Raw genomic sequence first — 14658 nt, forward strand, 5'->3', positions numbered from 1 at the left:
TTGCATTGAACAGCAATATTGTCACGCCTTGCACTGCCCTTCTACAACCGAATGCTACGGCATACCTGCAAGCACAATGCAGAGCGGGCAGCTAGTACCCCAATTGTGACACTGCTGGTGCAAGTTGCCACAAGGTGTGGTGGTGTGTGAGGTGAAATGTCTTGTGCTTAAGATGCTAGTAAGATCTGAATGCCTTGAGTAGCTGGTGTAGTGGATGTGGTGTCTCCTACTTTGTGAAGTGCAGAAGAGATGCATGAGGTTCAGAAGGGTGTTACGATCATGTCTCGGCAAATGTCATGCTGGAGGTAGGATCACAGTATATGGTGAATGTGGTAACAGTGTTGGAAGGACACTAGCAAGGAGGAGTTAACAAACAACCTGGTAAAAGGTGGCAAAGCTGGGGATTACTATTTTAACAATATGAGGAGTCGGAATGGATATATCCAGGAAATGTAATCCAGGATGAAGTGCCATTTGATGTCATGTACTGCTAAAAAATGTGGGTGTGTGGGTTAGTGTTACCAGAGGCTCCAAGGTGTAGCACTTCCGGGACTAGTGGGAATAAGTTATTTTCAACACGAACAGCAAAGAGGTAGATAGTATGCGAATATGAATAAACGTTTGTGTCCGATCTGTAGGCTAAAGTGAAAACTTATCTTATAGCAGAACATTTTTTGACAGGTGTCCACATATGAATTGATATTGCGTCCCCTGCAAGCCTCCTGCAGCCTGTCTCTATTTTGAACTTCCAAGAGATGTACTGTGAGAAAATAATAAGTACTGAAAATAAAATGTCCTAGCTATTGTGAAGTTAAGTTTATTTTCTATTAATGACACGGAGGCAAGGATTATGCTTGACTCTTCCATTGTATTCACTTAGCAGTCTTCACAAAACATATTTTTTTTTAAGACTACAAATCCCATGACCTTTTGCAACAACTCAACATGAGAACCATAGAGCACGTCCCGTATATCCAGCATGGAGGAAAAACGTTTCCTCTTTCTTCGTGCAAAACATCCTGAACTCCGTTTTTTTTTTCTTCAAAAATTTGCTTGTGGTCTTAGCCTAAGGAAAATAACAAGATATAGAGGGTAAATTCCCAAAACCATCAATCATGTCTAAAATATCGACCAACATTGGCAGAAATTATGATATCGATACATTGACAAGTGTCATGCGAAACATAGCATTCACATACTTAAGAACAAAAATTGTATGAGAACCTTTGTTAAACCTATGCAGTGACAACAACACTCAATATGTACTTATCCAACACTGAAGACTTCTTAGGAAACAGGAACGGTAATAGATGGTACCCAATCGGGAGGGATAATCCTCTCCTTCGTGTTCTTAATAGAATTGAAACTTTCCACCACGAGTTTGAAGCTGGTTGACAACCTGTGAAGCCATGCCAGAGATCAGTTTAAAATAAAAGGTCTTAAAAGTTGAATCTGAAGACCAATCAGCTGCTCTTATGATATGCTTCAGGCGTCTCCCCAAGGAGAAGGCCCTCAAAGCCATAGGTCTCCTAGCGGAGTGGGCCCCAAAGGAGGACTGGACTCATCCCACCCATCGGGCGATAGTAGTCGCTAAGACTGGCTTGAAAGGTTTCTTGAGGGAAATAAATAGTTGAGCCATGGTCTATATTCCTCTGTAATAGTTTCATATTCTCTCAGGCATCGGACCACACACCATTTTGGATGATCCCGGGAAAGCCAAGTGATGAACCACCCTGGTATTGGACTTGGTATATCATAAAATAGTGAATGACAACCCTTCTAATAAACATATGTGACGTAATATCTAGGGCACCAGAAACCCTTTTACAAGAAATGAGGTATAACTGGATTGCTAACTTACCTGTTAGTTCCTTACGAGACAAATACTGATTATCCTGCCATGAGCGCAGCATTCTGTACGCAACATTAACGTCCCAAAGGGAGGATTGCTTCGGTTCTGGTGGAAAAGATAGCTAAATACTCAAGAGATGGCAAATTAGTGGATGTTCCGGAATAGGCCTATGACCCGCTGAAATTGCAAATCTGCATGCTTTGATTGTGCAATAAGCTAACCCTTTGTCAACCAACTCGGACAAGAAATTGACAGTATGCTCTACATCTGTCTCCACAGGATCAAGATCCCTTCGCATACACTAGTGTGACCATCTCCTCCATGCCAAACCATATTTCTTAACAGTAGAATCTGCCCATGCTCTTCTGATGAGGGAACCAGCCTGTGACGAAGGGCCTGGGACTTCCCAACGTCCCCTGTAATCCTCCAACTCATCAGTAAGAGAGTCCCGTCCTGAATCAGCTTGTGCAAGTTGCCATGAAGATCCGTCAATAGATGAGGAGTTGGGGGATGTGGGATTGTAAAATCCATAGAAAGTTCCAGAATAACTGTATACTATACATCCGATTTCCAGAGCGCTGTCACTAGGATCGCTTCTGCCTTTTGTCGCCTGACCAATGTGGTGAGTGTGGCTATGATTGATAATGGAGGAACCGCATACCCCCGAAATTAACTCCAGTCTTGCAGAAAAGCATCTGTCCCCTCTGCTAGAGGATCCGGATGACAACTGCAAAAACGTGGAAGTTGATGGTTGAGTTTCGCTTCAAAGAGAGACACCTGGCACGACCCCCACTAAATCCATACTTCTCTGAAACCGAGAGGGATCCTGTTTCCATGCGCTGTAATCCTTCAGGTGCCTGGACTGGCAGTAGGCAGACTGATTGAGTCTCCCTGGCAACTAATTTTGAAGTCACCGACCACTTGTGCTCCAGACAATAGTTCCAGGTGTCTTTAGCCCAGTCTGCCAGTACTTTGGACCTGGTGCCCCCCAGGTGGTTGATATATCTCACTGCCGAGATGTTGTCCATCTTCAACAGAATGGCACAAGGCACATTGTTGGCTGCTAAAGTCTGCTCCTCGAAAGATCCTGCAAGGAGTTCCAGACAGTTGATGGGGAGAGCCTCCTCTTGCTCCGACACTGTTATCCTGTTGTAATATCGCCACAGTGTGCACCCCCTCCCTGATGACTGACATTGATAACGAGATGAAGGGCTGAGCCAAATATGGCTCTGCCGTTCCAGGCATGCATGTGATGGAGCAACCACCGAAGTTCCATCCAGGCCTCTGGAGAAAGAAATCTCTTGCACATATGTCGCACTCCTCCGGAGGTGATGCGCCTTCAGGTCTTGCCGGGCCCGGTAGTGCAGTGGACCCAGAAAGATCACCTAGGTTGACTAAGACAAAAGGCTTACAATCCTTGCCAAATGGCATAGGGAAATTATCTTCCTCCCGCCAACATTTTATGCAACTCCTGATGGATAATAAGCATCTTTTTCCGAGGAACTGTCGCACTGTGTCGACCACAAATCCTAAAGGTAATTTGTTACGCCAGAACAAATAAAAAAATTCCAGACGTTCCCTGTAAATCCCAGTCCTTGCAGAAGAGACTTGGCCTTCTGAAGTTGGGAGATTAAAGTGGATTTTTGCTGGGGCATTAGGAGAATTTCATCTAGGTACACTATTAGTCGAACTCCCCGTGCGTGAAGCCATTCCATGAACACCAAGATGTGGAGGACAGGCTGAACGGCAGGCATATGAACTCGAAATTCTGGCTATCCCACTCGACTGTACAAATGGTCTGTGGGGAGGAAAAATCGGACTAGCGAGGTAGGTGTCCTTTGGATCATGACTCACCAACCAGTCGTTGGGCAACAGAACACCTCGTAGGAGGTGGATCCCTTTCATTTAGAAATGGCGATACACCACCCATTGATTTGAAATCTTTCAACTTTATGACTGGTCTGAAACCTTGGTCCTTCTTCTCCACCAGGAAAATATTGCTCTGGAATCCCCTGGGGATTAAGAATGGAATGGGTAATTGCTGCTTTTTTGAGAAGCTCTCTCTCCTCTTGGTCTACCACCTGTGTCACTTCCTGTGATAAGACCAAGGGATAGGAGTATTGACTGGGCGTACCGTAAAACTCTATATGAAAGCCCCTCACGGTTTGAAGCACCCATGCGTCCCATGTTATGGACGTCCAGTTTTAACTGAACCACTGTAGCCTTTTCCCCACTCCTTGTAAGGAAGAAGGGATATCGCTTACTGGTGGTGCCACCTAGCATGTTGCTGGCTCCTTGGAAGGCTCCTCTGCTGCCACGTCCTCTGCCACGACCGCTGAAGGGTTAGAATCCTCCACATTTCTTGTGGTATTGCATCTGGCTAGAGCGCCTTGTTTGAAGTTTATGGGGGGTTAGAGTTATATGCCCGGCCGGAGAAGCTCTTCCGGCCCGCCAAAACTTTGCTCGTTGAAGACCTTCTTGATGGACCAGTGGGCCTTGTCCAGGGATGAAAAGGTGTTGACGAAGTGTGATAGCTTCTTAATGAAGGGTTTTCAAAGAGACCTCCATTCATCATCGGGCCGTCTTCAAGTGGTGGCCAACTCACCCAACCTGAGGTCAATATTAATCAGTCAGGAATGCCTGCGCTCTGTGGATAAGGCACAATTGGCCTTTTCTAAAAAGAATGGGGCCATTGAGCCCAACCAGGCAATATAGTGGGATCGATGAAATGACCGGACTCCTTGGCATCTTCAGCCATATCCAATATTTTGATAAGTGGCACCAAAACATCTAAGACCTTATTCTGACAGGATCACCAGGAACGGTCCAGGCCCTTCTTAATGTATTTGACAAATTAAGTAATGAACGTCGCCATTCTGGCATCAATGTCTGGGGTACTTGCTACCTTATTGGCCAAGGAGGATCTGGGGCACCCAGCCCTCAGACGCCCCATACATCCTGGTACATATGCTTTCTAATGCGGCTTACCACATCGTGCCACTTTTGGTCTGGATTAGTGCGGGGTGATAAATAGCTTCCAGGTTCAACATGCCTGGCTTCCCCGCGGAGTCCTGCTCGCATGTGCCCTCCAGCCTGGTTTTCTTAGCACCACCCTCCAGTCACCAGGGTCTACTTGGACCTGGTTCATAGCCGAGTCCCCATCCGGGGCATCTGAACAATCCCCAATATTTTTATCTGTTCCTTGATGGGAGCAGGAATTGTGCTCGGGGTGGGTGTATATCCAGGCTGGGAATCATCCTGGGCGTCCAGGCGCCTTTTCAGGAAGGACAGGAGAAGCCTCTCAAAGGCGTCAGGCGAGGTAGCATTTGCCCTGTCATTGGTGTTAAGTCTGCTTTGATTAGGCCCACCAGTTATCAGACACAGGCTCAAGTTTCAGGCCCTGTAAGGGGTAATAAAGTGCGTCTCACTGCCAGGTCAATAATACGTTGACTCTGGGATTCCAGAGCCGAAGAGACTGCCCTCTCTAGGCATGCGTCCGAACTCATCCTTTATAGATATGGAGAACCATCTGCACCTCCTCAACGGACTCACATTATTCGTCAAAAGCACCTGCCATGGCTGATCAGGCGAAATTAGAGGTCAAAAGGCAGGTATATTGAGGGGAAACTGTATAAAACACTCCCTAGCCAGCCCAGGCAAATTTGGGTTAGCCAATGCTTGTTGTCTGCTCGTAGAGAAAAACCCCTGAATCCAGCCCTCTAAATACAATGGGCCGTAAGGGGAAAAGTGTCAAGAGCGAAACCGCTTATCAAGAGCATAAACTGTTCCAAATATGTACAGAATGCAGGGCTCGAGGAGTCCAGTGCGCCTGCTAGGCAGTTTTCCCTTCACTGACCGCTTAAGGGGCAAAGAACCACGAGATGTCTAAACGGGCACCAAGGAATGCGAAGAATGTGATAGGAAGGGGCGCGCCTTCTTTTGTAAGAGACGCGTACCCTCCACACCACCTCCTGAGGTTAGCCAGTCACTGTGCATCTCGTTGCAGCGAAATGCCGCAGGAATGCCAAAAAAATGTAGCTGCATGGTTCGGGATGCTGTGAGCCTCCTTTAACAGTCCTGCAGACCGTGCGCCTCCCTCTAGAAAGCGAGACACAGCAGGAATAAGGAAAGGAAAACCCGACACCAGTGTGAGGCCGCGGGCCCTGGAATTTAGCCCCCGAGGTCCCGGCTGCAACGTGGACTCGTCCGTACACGGCCTCTAGTGGAGAACTGAGGTTATCTCCTAGGGCAGCCCATCTTAGACCACTAAAGCACCAACGCTCTCCAGAGCATGCACAACGGTCAAACAGTAGGATTCCAACAAGTCATGCAGTGTAAATCCATACCCAAAATCCAAGACATTAAGGAAAAGCATTTATCTGGCTGCTGATCAGTGAAGAAAGAGGAAGTGTTTTTCCTTGATGTTGGATATATGGAACTTACTCTATGGTTGTCATATTGAGTTGTTGCAAAGACTCATGGTATTATAGTCTTTGAATAGAATATATTTTGATAAGGCGGCTGAGTGAATACAATGAGTCCAGCATAATAGTCTCTGGTCCTGACATAGAATCTCAGTTGACCTTGACAGAGAATAGTGGTGAGATGAAGAGGCACCAAGCTTGCAGTTGTGGAATGTCTGTGTCGGTAGAAAGGTGCAAAAACATTTTGGCGATTTTGAAAATGAAACAAGAAGCTTATGGGATTCACTCTCTTTTCAGACCAACTCGAACGTGTCTTCCTGCGCCTTGGCCATGCAGACACAGATGAACAACTGCAGAGTATCATATCCAAATTCCTTCCTCCTGTACTTCTGAAACTGTCAAGTGCACAAGAAGGAGTTCGCAAAAAGGTACGTTTGTTCTTATTGGTTGACCCATATTATTGAAGCACATGTTGAGATTGACCAGAGTCCTTTCGTTATTAGCCCATCACTTTCAAGTGGTGTTTAAAAGTCTCTCAGTCTGTTCCGCACTGTATATTTTATGTTGCAATTCATGGTAGAATAGTCTGCTTGTTAATAATTACTTGAATCATACTTTCTATTTTAAGTTGTGCTGTTCTTTAGTTTTTATTTTCGTAGTTTTTTAGGTCTGACGACAAACAGCTTTCGGTGTTTGGCTAGACCAGTGGTTCTTAACACTGTGATGTCTGCGGAACCCACTGTATCACAGCTGGAAGCTTGGGACCCCCTAAGCCATTTCTATGATTTGTACTGCAACAGTAATTTACATCCAAGTATACACTATATGAACTATTTTCCTCTGTAACTGCATGCCTAAATATGAGACCAACTGTATACCGGTAAAAGACCCTGGTCTAATTTACAAATCAATAATCAGTTGTGTGAGATCACAACCCTCAGCAGAGGCGCTGGTACAAAAGTATTAACTGGATTGACCCTGGCCTCTGACAGAATAAATGTAATCCCCCAGCACACGCATATAGATTCAATACAAAATATACACAAGTGTAAATTGATCTTTTGTTCTTTATTGTGCTCCTGTTCAGGAATATTACTTCATGCTCAAATGCACAGATTCCTTAGCCAACACGGGTTTCGTTTGCGCCAAAGGGAGAGTTATCCCGCGACTTCCTCACGGCTAAATCCACTATTTATTTATTTTACCGATTTGTAGAGCGCGTGGCTGCCCATGAGCGTCCCAGCGCTAAATGACCAGAACCAGATGCAGATGGAGCCTTACGGGAACAGCCAAGTCTTAAGTGCTCTGCGGAATGAGAGAAGGTTGGGTTGGGCTCTGATGCTTGGGGGTAGCGTGTTCCACAATTTGGAGGCATTGTATGCGAACAGTCGACCGCCAGAGCGGACTTTCTTAATTCTGGGAACAGAGGCTAAATTGCAGTTTGAGGATCGAAGCGTTCTTTTGGTGGTGTGAGGTGTGATGAGGTTTTGTAGGATTGGTGAGGCCTTACCATGTAGGATTTTGTATGTTGTGCAGAGTGCTTTGAATTGTATTCTCTCCTGAACGGGCAGCCAGTGCAAGGCGTTCAAAGCAGGTTTGGCTTAGCATCGGCGATGGGTTCCTGTGAGGAGGCGGGCGGCAGCATTTTGTACTGCCTGGGTTTTTGACAGTACTTTTTTGGGAGCCCCCAAATAGAGGGCGTTGCCGTAGTCTAGGCGTGATAGCACGAGGCCGTGGATGAGGAGTTTTTGGGACTGTGTTGGGAGTAGGGGCAGGATTTTCCTAGCTGACCGTAGGAGGCTGTGACACACACCAGCCGTTTTTCTTGCTTGGGCGGAAAAATTGAGGCCTTCATCCAGCCATATTCCTAGGCTCTTGATTTCTTGTTTCGGAATGGGTGGAGTGCCCATGCAAGGTGGCCATAGGGATTTGGGATGGTAGGGTGATTTATTGCCCAGGATCATTATCTCTGTCTTGTCGTTGTTCAGTTTGAGGTGGGAGAGGTTCATCCATTTGGTTATTTCATTGAGACAGGTTTGAAGGTTAGGGAGGGAATGATCTTGCTGACTTAAGGATACTACCAATTGGGTGTCGTCAGCGTAGGTTAAAAGCTTGATCCCAAAAGGGGTGACGATCTTTTCAAGGGGGGACATGTAAACATTAAAAAGGGACGAGCCCTGAGGGACCCCACAGCTGATGGCAGTGGACCTGGACGTGAAATTGCCATCTGCTACCTGGAAGGATCTATTGTTAAGAAAGGATTCAAGCCAGGCCAAGGCCGTTCCCGTGATTCCAAGCTCACTGAGCCTGTGGACCAGCGTCGAGTGGTTGACGGTGTCGAAGGCCGCGCTCAGGTCCAGGAGGATCACTGCCACTGATCCTCCTGGGTCCATGATTTTCCTTGCCTCTTCGACAACCGCCAATATCGCAGTTTCTGTGCTCTGGCCGGGCCTAAATCCAGTCTGGGATGGCTCCAGGAGCCCATTGGTTTCGAGATAGTGGGAGAGGCTGTAATTGACGTACTTCTCAGCTATTTTACTAATGCCTGGGAGCAAGGAAATCGGCCTATAATTGCCTAGTTCTAGTGGGTCCAGGTGTGATTTTTTGATCAGTGCTTTCACCGTTGCTTTTTTCCAACTAGGGGGGACGATGCCGTGGGTGAGTGAGATGTTAATCAGTTTTGTCAGGTAAGGGAGAATGGTGGGCGCAACTAATTTAAGGATGTTGAGTGGTGCGGGGTCAGTAGGGCAACCACTTTTGATTGAGTTGAGTATAGGAAGGAGAGTGTCTGCTGTCAGGGGAATGAATGGTGACAATTGACATGCTATGGCATGGGGTGTAAGACAGGACTGATCGGCACCGGCGGGAGAGTCCGAAGTTGGCGGTGGAAGGGAATTGATGATGTTTGTTATCTTCAAATCAAAGAATTCTGCAAGTTCATTGCAACGCGTAGTTGACGGCTCTACTAGGGGAGGAGGCTCAGGCACTTTGAGGAGTTTCTTAGCTATTTGAAACGTCTCCCGGGATGAGTTGGTGGATGATCTAATTTTCTCCTCGAAATAATTGACTTGGGCGGTTTTAAGAGCTTTTTTATAGTTGAGAAGGATCTTTTTGTATTCAGATTTTTTTTGTGGGCTCGAAATTTTTTCTCCAGTCTCTTTCTGATTTCTTGCATGCTTTCTTTAGAAGTTGCAATTCCTGGGTAAACCATGGGGAGGTAGCTTTACCGCGTGGCTTACAGGAAGATTTTTTTGGGAGGGTTTTATCTAGTGTCTCTCCTATCCAGGTCGAGAACTCTGCGTCCGCGTGAATGGGGTTGGCGTCAAGTTTAGGGGGGGATTGCTCTAGATGGAGTTTCCATTTTTCTGGATCTAATTTAGCCCAGGAGCGCGTGGGCTTGTTAGGTAGGGTTGTGAGGCATGGGGTGGGAGTCAGCTGCCAATTTAGTGGGACTAAAAAATGGTCAGTCCAAGGTACCGGGATAGGATCCAGGACAGTAGGATCGTTAATATTGGAGAAGATCGGATCCAGCAGGTGGCCCAACGAATGGGTGGGTAGTCGACTTTGTAGCTTTAACTGGAGGATTTCGAGGTCTGCTATTAGGTCAGCGGCTGGTTTGGCTTCCTTTTTATCAAAGTGGATGTTCAGATCACCTAGGATCATACAGGTGGAATGAGTGGCGGCCAGTGTGTATGTGTGTTCCACAAGAGATTCACAGAACTGGCCTAGGGGTCCTGGAGGGCGGTAGATAAGAAGACCCGACAGAGATCTACATGGGGAAACTTGAATTGAGAACAAGACATTTTCACAGTCTAGGAGAGGGCTGCCTTGCAGTCGGCAGGAAAGATGGTCTTTGTAGATTATAGCGACACCCCCACCCTTCCCTTTAGATCGGTCCATGTGTTGAATTAGGAAGCCCTGTGGTAGGCAATTAACAATGTCGAGATCGGAGTCAGGTCCTAGCCAGGTTTCCGTTAGGAAGAGAGCGTCTAGCTCATCATTCTATCATTCTTATCTCCATGTCGGTTGCAATTCCGTCCTGAATCTTTCACAGTGTTAAGATTTCAAGCATAAATCCTTAGGATCCCCAGACTGTTCCTCTGTCTTTCTAATAATGTGCCGTTTTGCGTATTATTAGTGGTCCCCTTATACGGGGAAGTCACCACTCTCATTCCCGGTACGTGATTCAGTTGCAGTGTTGCCTTTAGCGAGTATGCCGACGGCGGGAACGAGAGTGGTAACTTCCCGTAACCCGCAGGAAGCTGCGGTATAACCCTCCCTTTGGTAGCAATGAAACGCGTGTTGGCTAAGGAATCTGTGCGTTACAGAGTATGAAGTAATATTCCTGAACAGGAGAACAAAAGACAAAGAACAGAACAATTCACTCTGTGTATATTTTGTATGCAATCTATATGCGTATGCTGGGAGATTACATATATTCTGTTTGCCGGTCTCTGACCGTTTATCAGAGAGGAGGGGGTGCCCTCTCTACCTCTATAAGCACCGTTACTTGCAATTGACACACCACTAAACATGTTATTGTGTGGACTTTTTCCCTAGGGCGCCACTTCCCTACGCACTAGCCACCCCTTTTTCCTAACAACTGGCCTAAGGCAGACACAGGGCAGCAATTGAGCTTGGTATAGACCAAGCTGGGGTCATTGCAGGGTTTTTGCGTCAAAAGGTGGCAGTGATCGTGATTGCATAAAATCTAGAAAACAATGGTGCTTATTATGCCATAGTGTATGATTCCTACAAGGAAATGCTACTCTACCTGTAGAAGTATTTCACTTGTGTTGAAAAGTACAGATGTACGCCATTTCAATACAAGAAGAAAAGGTTCTTAGGGTAGCTAAGTGTCTTGCATGTAAAACAGTTGATGGGAGACTCTGCAGCCAGGAAGGACCTTTAGGTAGACTGTAAATATGTGTAGATCACAGTCTGCTTTGATCTCTGCCTCTCTAAGTGTGCAGATACGTATGGTTTCTCTTGAAAAGAAAGCAATTCAAAATTGTTTTTAGTCAGAAGTTGCTTGCTATTTCATGTCGGAGTGTGCTTTAAATACAAACCGTAACAGTGCACATTCAGATATGATCTGTCCTGAACTAGCAGTCCACTTACTGAAATTCTTTTAAAAATGCTTATTCGTTTTTCAAACCTATCTTTATTGATCATATTAGTACATATATCAATTACATTTGGAAGACTGTACAGTTGACTTCAAGTAGGTATTGTTTGTTACTTGATGAAACTATTATTCTTGGTGGTGGAAACATAAGTGTAAGGGTTTTTATCTCAAAATTCTTATGATTATTTACAAATATTAAGGTTTAAAGATCATGTGTCTTGTGACTCACTGGATAGGTGCTGCGGACCCTCAGGGGTCCATGAACCACAGGTTCAGAACCACTGCTGTAACTGCTGACCTTGTGACCCCTTACTGAATAAAGGCTTATTTAGATGTTATAACTGAATATGCCTATACTAAAGTAGATTAGGTCCCTGGTCAGATTCAGAGCTATCTTTTTACTTGGTGACAGTACAGTCTTCCACAAGTAGAATAACTAACCTGAAGTACCCTAGAACTGGATACTCTTGTGATCGATGGACTACACTGCATTATGAGACTCCTCAAATATTACATGCACTACTTTGGTGTGCATTCACTGCATATTCAAAGATTAATTGGTAAAGATAGGAACGTGGTTTACCTGGGGCAGCATTTCTCTCGAAATAATATTTTCGGAAATTAACTATAAGAAACTCCCATCTTCCCATGGTAGATTGAATTAGACTATCGCGTTTGTACCTCCGATATTATGATGATTGATCTAATCTGATTTTGATGACTTTCTGGTGCTTCAAAGAAAAGTTTGATTCTTTCAAGTGTTCTGGGATCTCCACTGAAGCCAAAACGAAAGGTCACAGCATTTTGAATCTAAAACCGATATCTAAGCAGCAAAAATATTTTCCGCAGGATGAGTGACTTTTAATGGTTGTGGCGAGTCGAACTAGGATATCCAAATTCTAGACTTGGGTTCCCAACTAGCTTTATTTGTGTGAACCTGATCAAATGACTATTTTCCATTGCCTCAGTTAAATTTTCAAAAATTTAACAACACATAGGTGTTCTTTTTGCAAGTTGAACACCATTATCTCCCCTTGTTTGCTGAAGAGCTAATAAGTGATGTGTAGCAAAAGCAGTGGAATACGGGGACACCACTGACCATTATTGGAAGGCAGGGATCTCAGCTAACATTTTCAATTATTTGTACTTCAAATCCAAATGCAAAAATACAGAAACAAGCATTCATCAAACAGACACCTAAATGATGCAATATTTTATTTAATTCACAGACTATTATTTAAAAAAAAAACACATTTTAATGGGAAGGGGGGAGCTTTTTTATAAATTCAATTGAGGCCACTCATCGTCCAAACTATATTCTAGTGCCAGGATGCTCCTTCCGGAGCGACAGTTTGCGCTTTATAAATACCAAATACAAATTCTGTTTGATGCATTTGAACTGCTCCCACCAATCAATCTGAGGATATGAACCTAATTTTTAGCCTCCAATTTCTGGTTCCTTCACATTTTACTGAAAATTTAAAATTTTGCATTTTAGTTCTTTATTGACATACACTTCATTAATCTGTTAGTATTATTTAATTTTCTAAGCAGTCTCGGACCCCTGAGAAGGCTTTGCTGACCCCCAGGGGTCCCTGTACAGTAAGTTAAAAAACCACTGACCTAATTAAAATGGCTTCTAAACTCATAAAAAACTCTTAAATGTAGAAAATAGGGTGCAAGCCAATTAGCTCTAATCAAAGAATTCCTGATTGCACTTAGCCTAGTTGTTTGTTGTTCATCAAATGGGCAATGTTTTATAAGGTTCATAACATTTTGTTTTATTCCAGGTCATGGAGCTTTTGGTCCACCTAAATAAGCGTATTAAAAGTCGCTCAAAAATTCAGCTGCCAGTGGAAACATTGCTCGTCCAGTACCAGGATCCCGCAGCTGTGTCGTTTGTTACGGTGAGCTGTACTCTTCTTCATATTTGCATGTAGAGGAGCATGATGCTTATTTTTGTTGTTTATTAACTTTTGCAGTTTGTCTTGTTTCTTTAATGGAGGTTGGCTTGGCATTTTCTGCTAGCTTGCAGAAAGATCATGTCTGTTAGGAATAAAACCCACACTCCTGTAACTTCCTTGCAGGTTGAGCCGGGGGCTGAAGGGCGATTAGAAGACTGTTATGTTATCTTATTGCAATTTATATAGCCCACTTATACCTGTGGGTGTCTTGTCTGTATTACTTTGCTTTTCAGTGACTCAAAAGAGTTTTTTTTTATAGTAAATATGCTAGTATAGGAGGGCATTGTATGAATATTGCAGTCTGTCTTTCGAAGTTGTCATGAAGGTGTAAGTTTTTTTGGGTAGAATGTCCCCATTGTCTTCCCTCTTCCCTCTGTCCTCGAGAAATGCTTTCCATTATATATCTATAAATATCTATATCGTACTGGCGGTTGTCAGTTATGGTATGGTATGTTATGTTAAAAACATTTATTAAGCGCACTTACACCAAACGGTTTCATGGCACTAGAGTCACGGGGAGGCAGCGGCAGGGAGATAGCTTAGGCGTCATATGCCTGGGAGAACAACCAGGTCTTGAGCTGTTTTCTGAACTGTGCAAGAGAGGTCAAATACCTAATCTCCACTGCTGTGTGTGTAGTGTCCGGGGTTGTGCTTAAGGTAGTGTTGTAGGGTTTAGGATAGTCCAGTAGTGTTCGTCTACTGTAGTGGGTAGTGTTGTAGGGTTTAGAGTAGTGCAATAGTGTTTATGTATTGTAGAGGTTCATGCTGGGGATAGTGTTTAGAGTTTACGATAGTGTAGTGGTGTTTGTGAAGTGTAGGGGTTGTGCTGAGGGTATCCATTAACATTACTCTATCTCCACCCTAAGCACAATTGTCATTAGTAACCACAAAAAAATTCCAGATGAAGTTATCAGCAGAATGCTAGGAAAAAGTTTATCAATATTAAATGCTTTTAATCAAGTAAAATTCAAATCACCACATACAGTGTGCCACAAATGGTATCACCACAACAGTAAGTCTCCCCAACTTAGATTTAAAGTGCATAAACATGTTTCATGTGACAGACCCATAGGCCAACGCTGCAGCTTCCACATGCTTCAACACCCTCCACATACTCAGCAAGACCTTCAAATAGACCCACCCGCGAACTAAAGAAGACCATTATCCAAGCACTCCTCACCAGCAGGCTGGACTACGGGAACATCCTCTATGTCGGAATCTACAAATCTCTACTCCACAAACTTCAGACTGTCCAGAATGGACAAAACACCTTTTACATTTTGCCGTAAT

General features: G+C 44.5%; 1 protein-coding gene across 2 annotated transcripts in view; it reads left to right on the top strand.

Moving 5' to 3' along the window:
- The window catches only part of ECPAS (Ecm29 proteasome adaptor and scaffold), a 709962-nt gene that overhangs the window by 43280 nt on the left and 652024 nt on the right, over positions 1–14658 (top strand). For both annotated transcript variants that reach the window (XM_078676653.1, XM_078676652.1), the window contains exons 2-3: positions 6574–6704; positions 13195–13311. In XM_078676653.1, coding sequence (XP_078532779.1) covers positions 6574–6704; positions 13195–13311 — 248 coding nt within the window. The remainder of the gene's footprint in view (positions 1–6573; positions 6705–13194; positions 13312–14658) is intronic.

Source organism: Lissotriton helveticus, chromosome 2_1, assembly GCF_964261635.1.
Source record: "Lissotriton helveticus chromosome 2_1, aLisHel1.1, whole genome shotgun sequence".
Taxonomy (NCBI): Eukaryota; Metazoa; Chordata; class Amphibia; order Caudata; family Salamandridae; genus Lissotriton; species Lissotriton helveticus.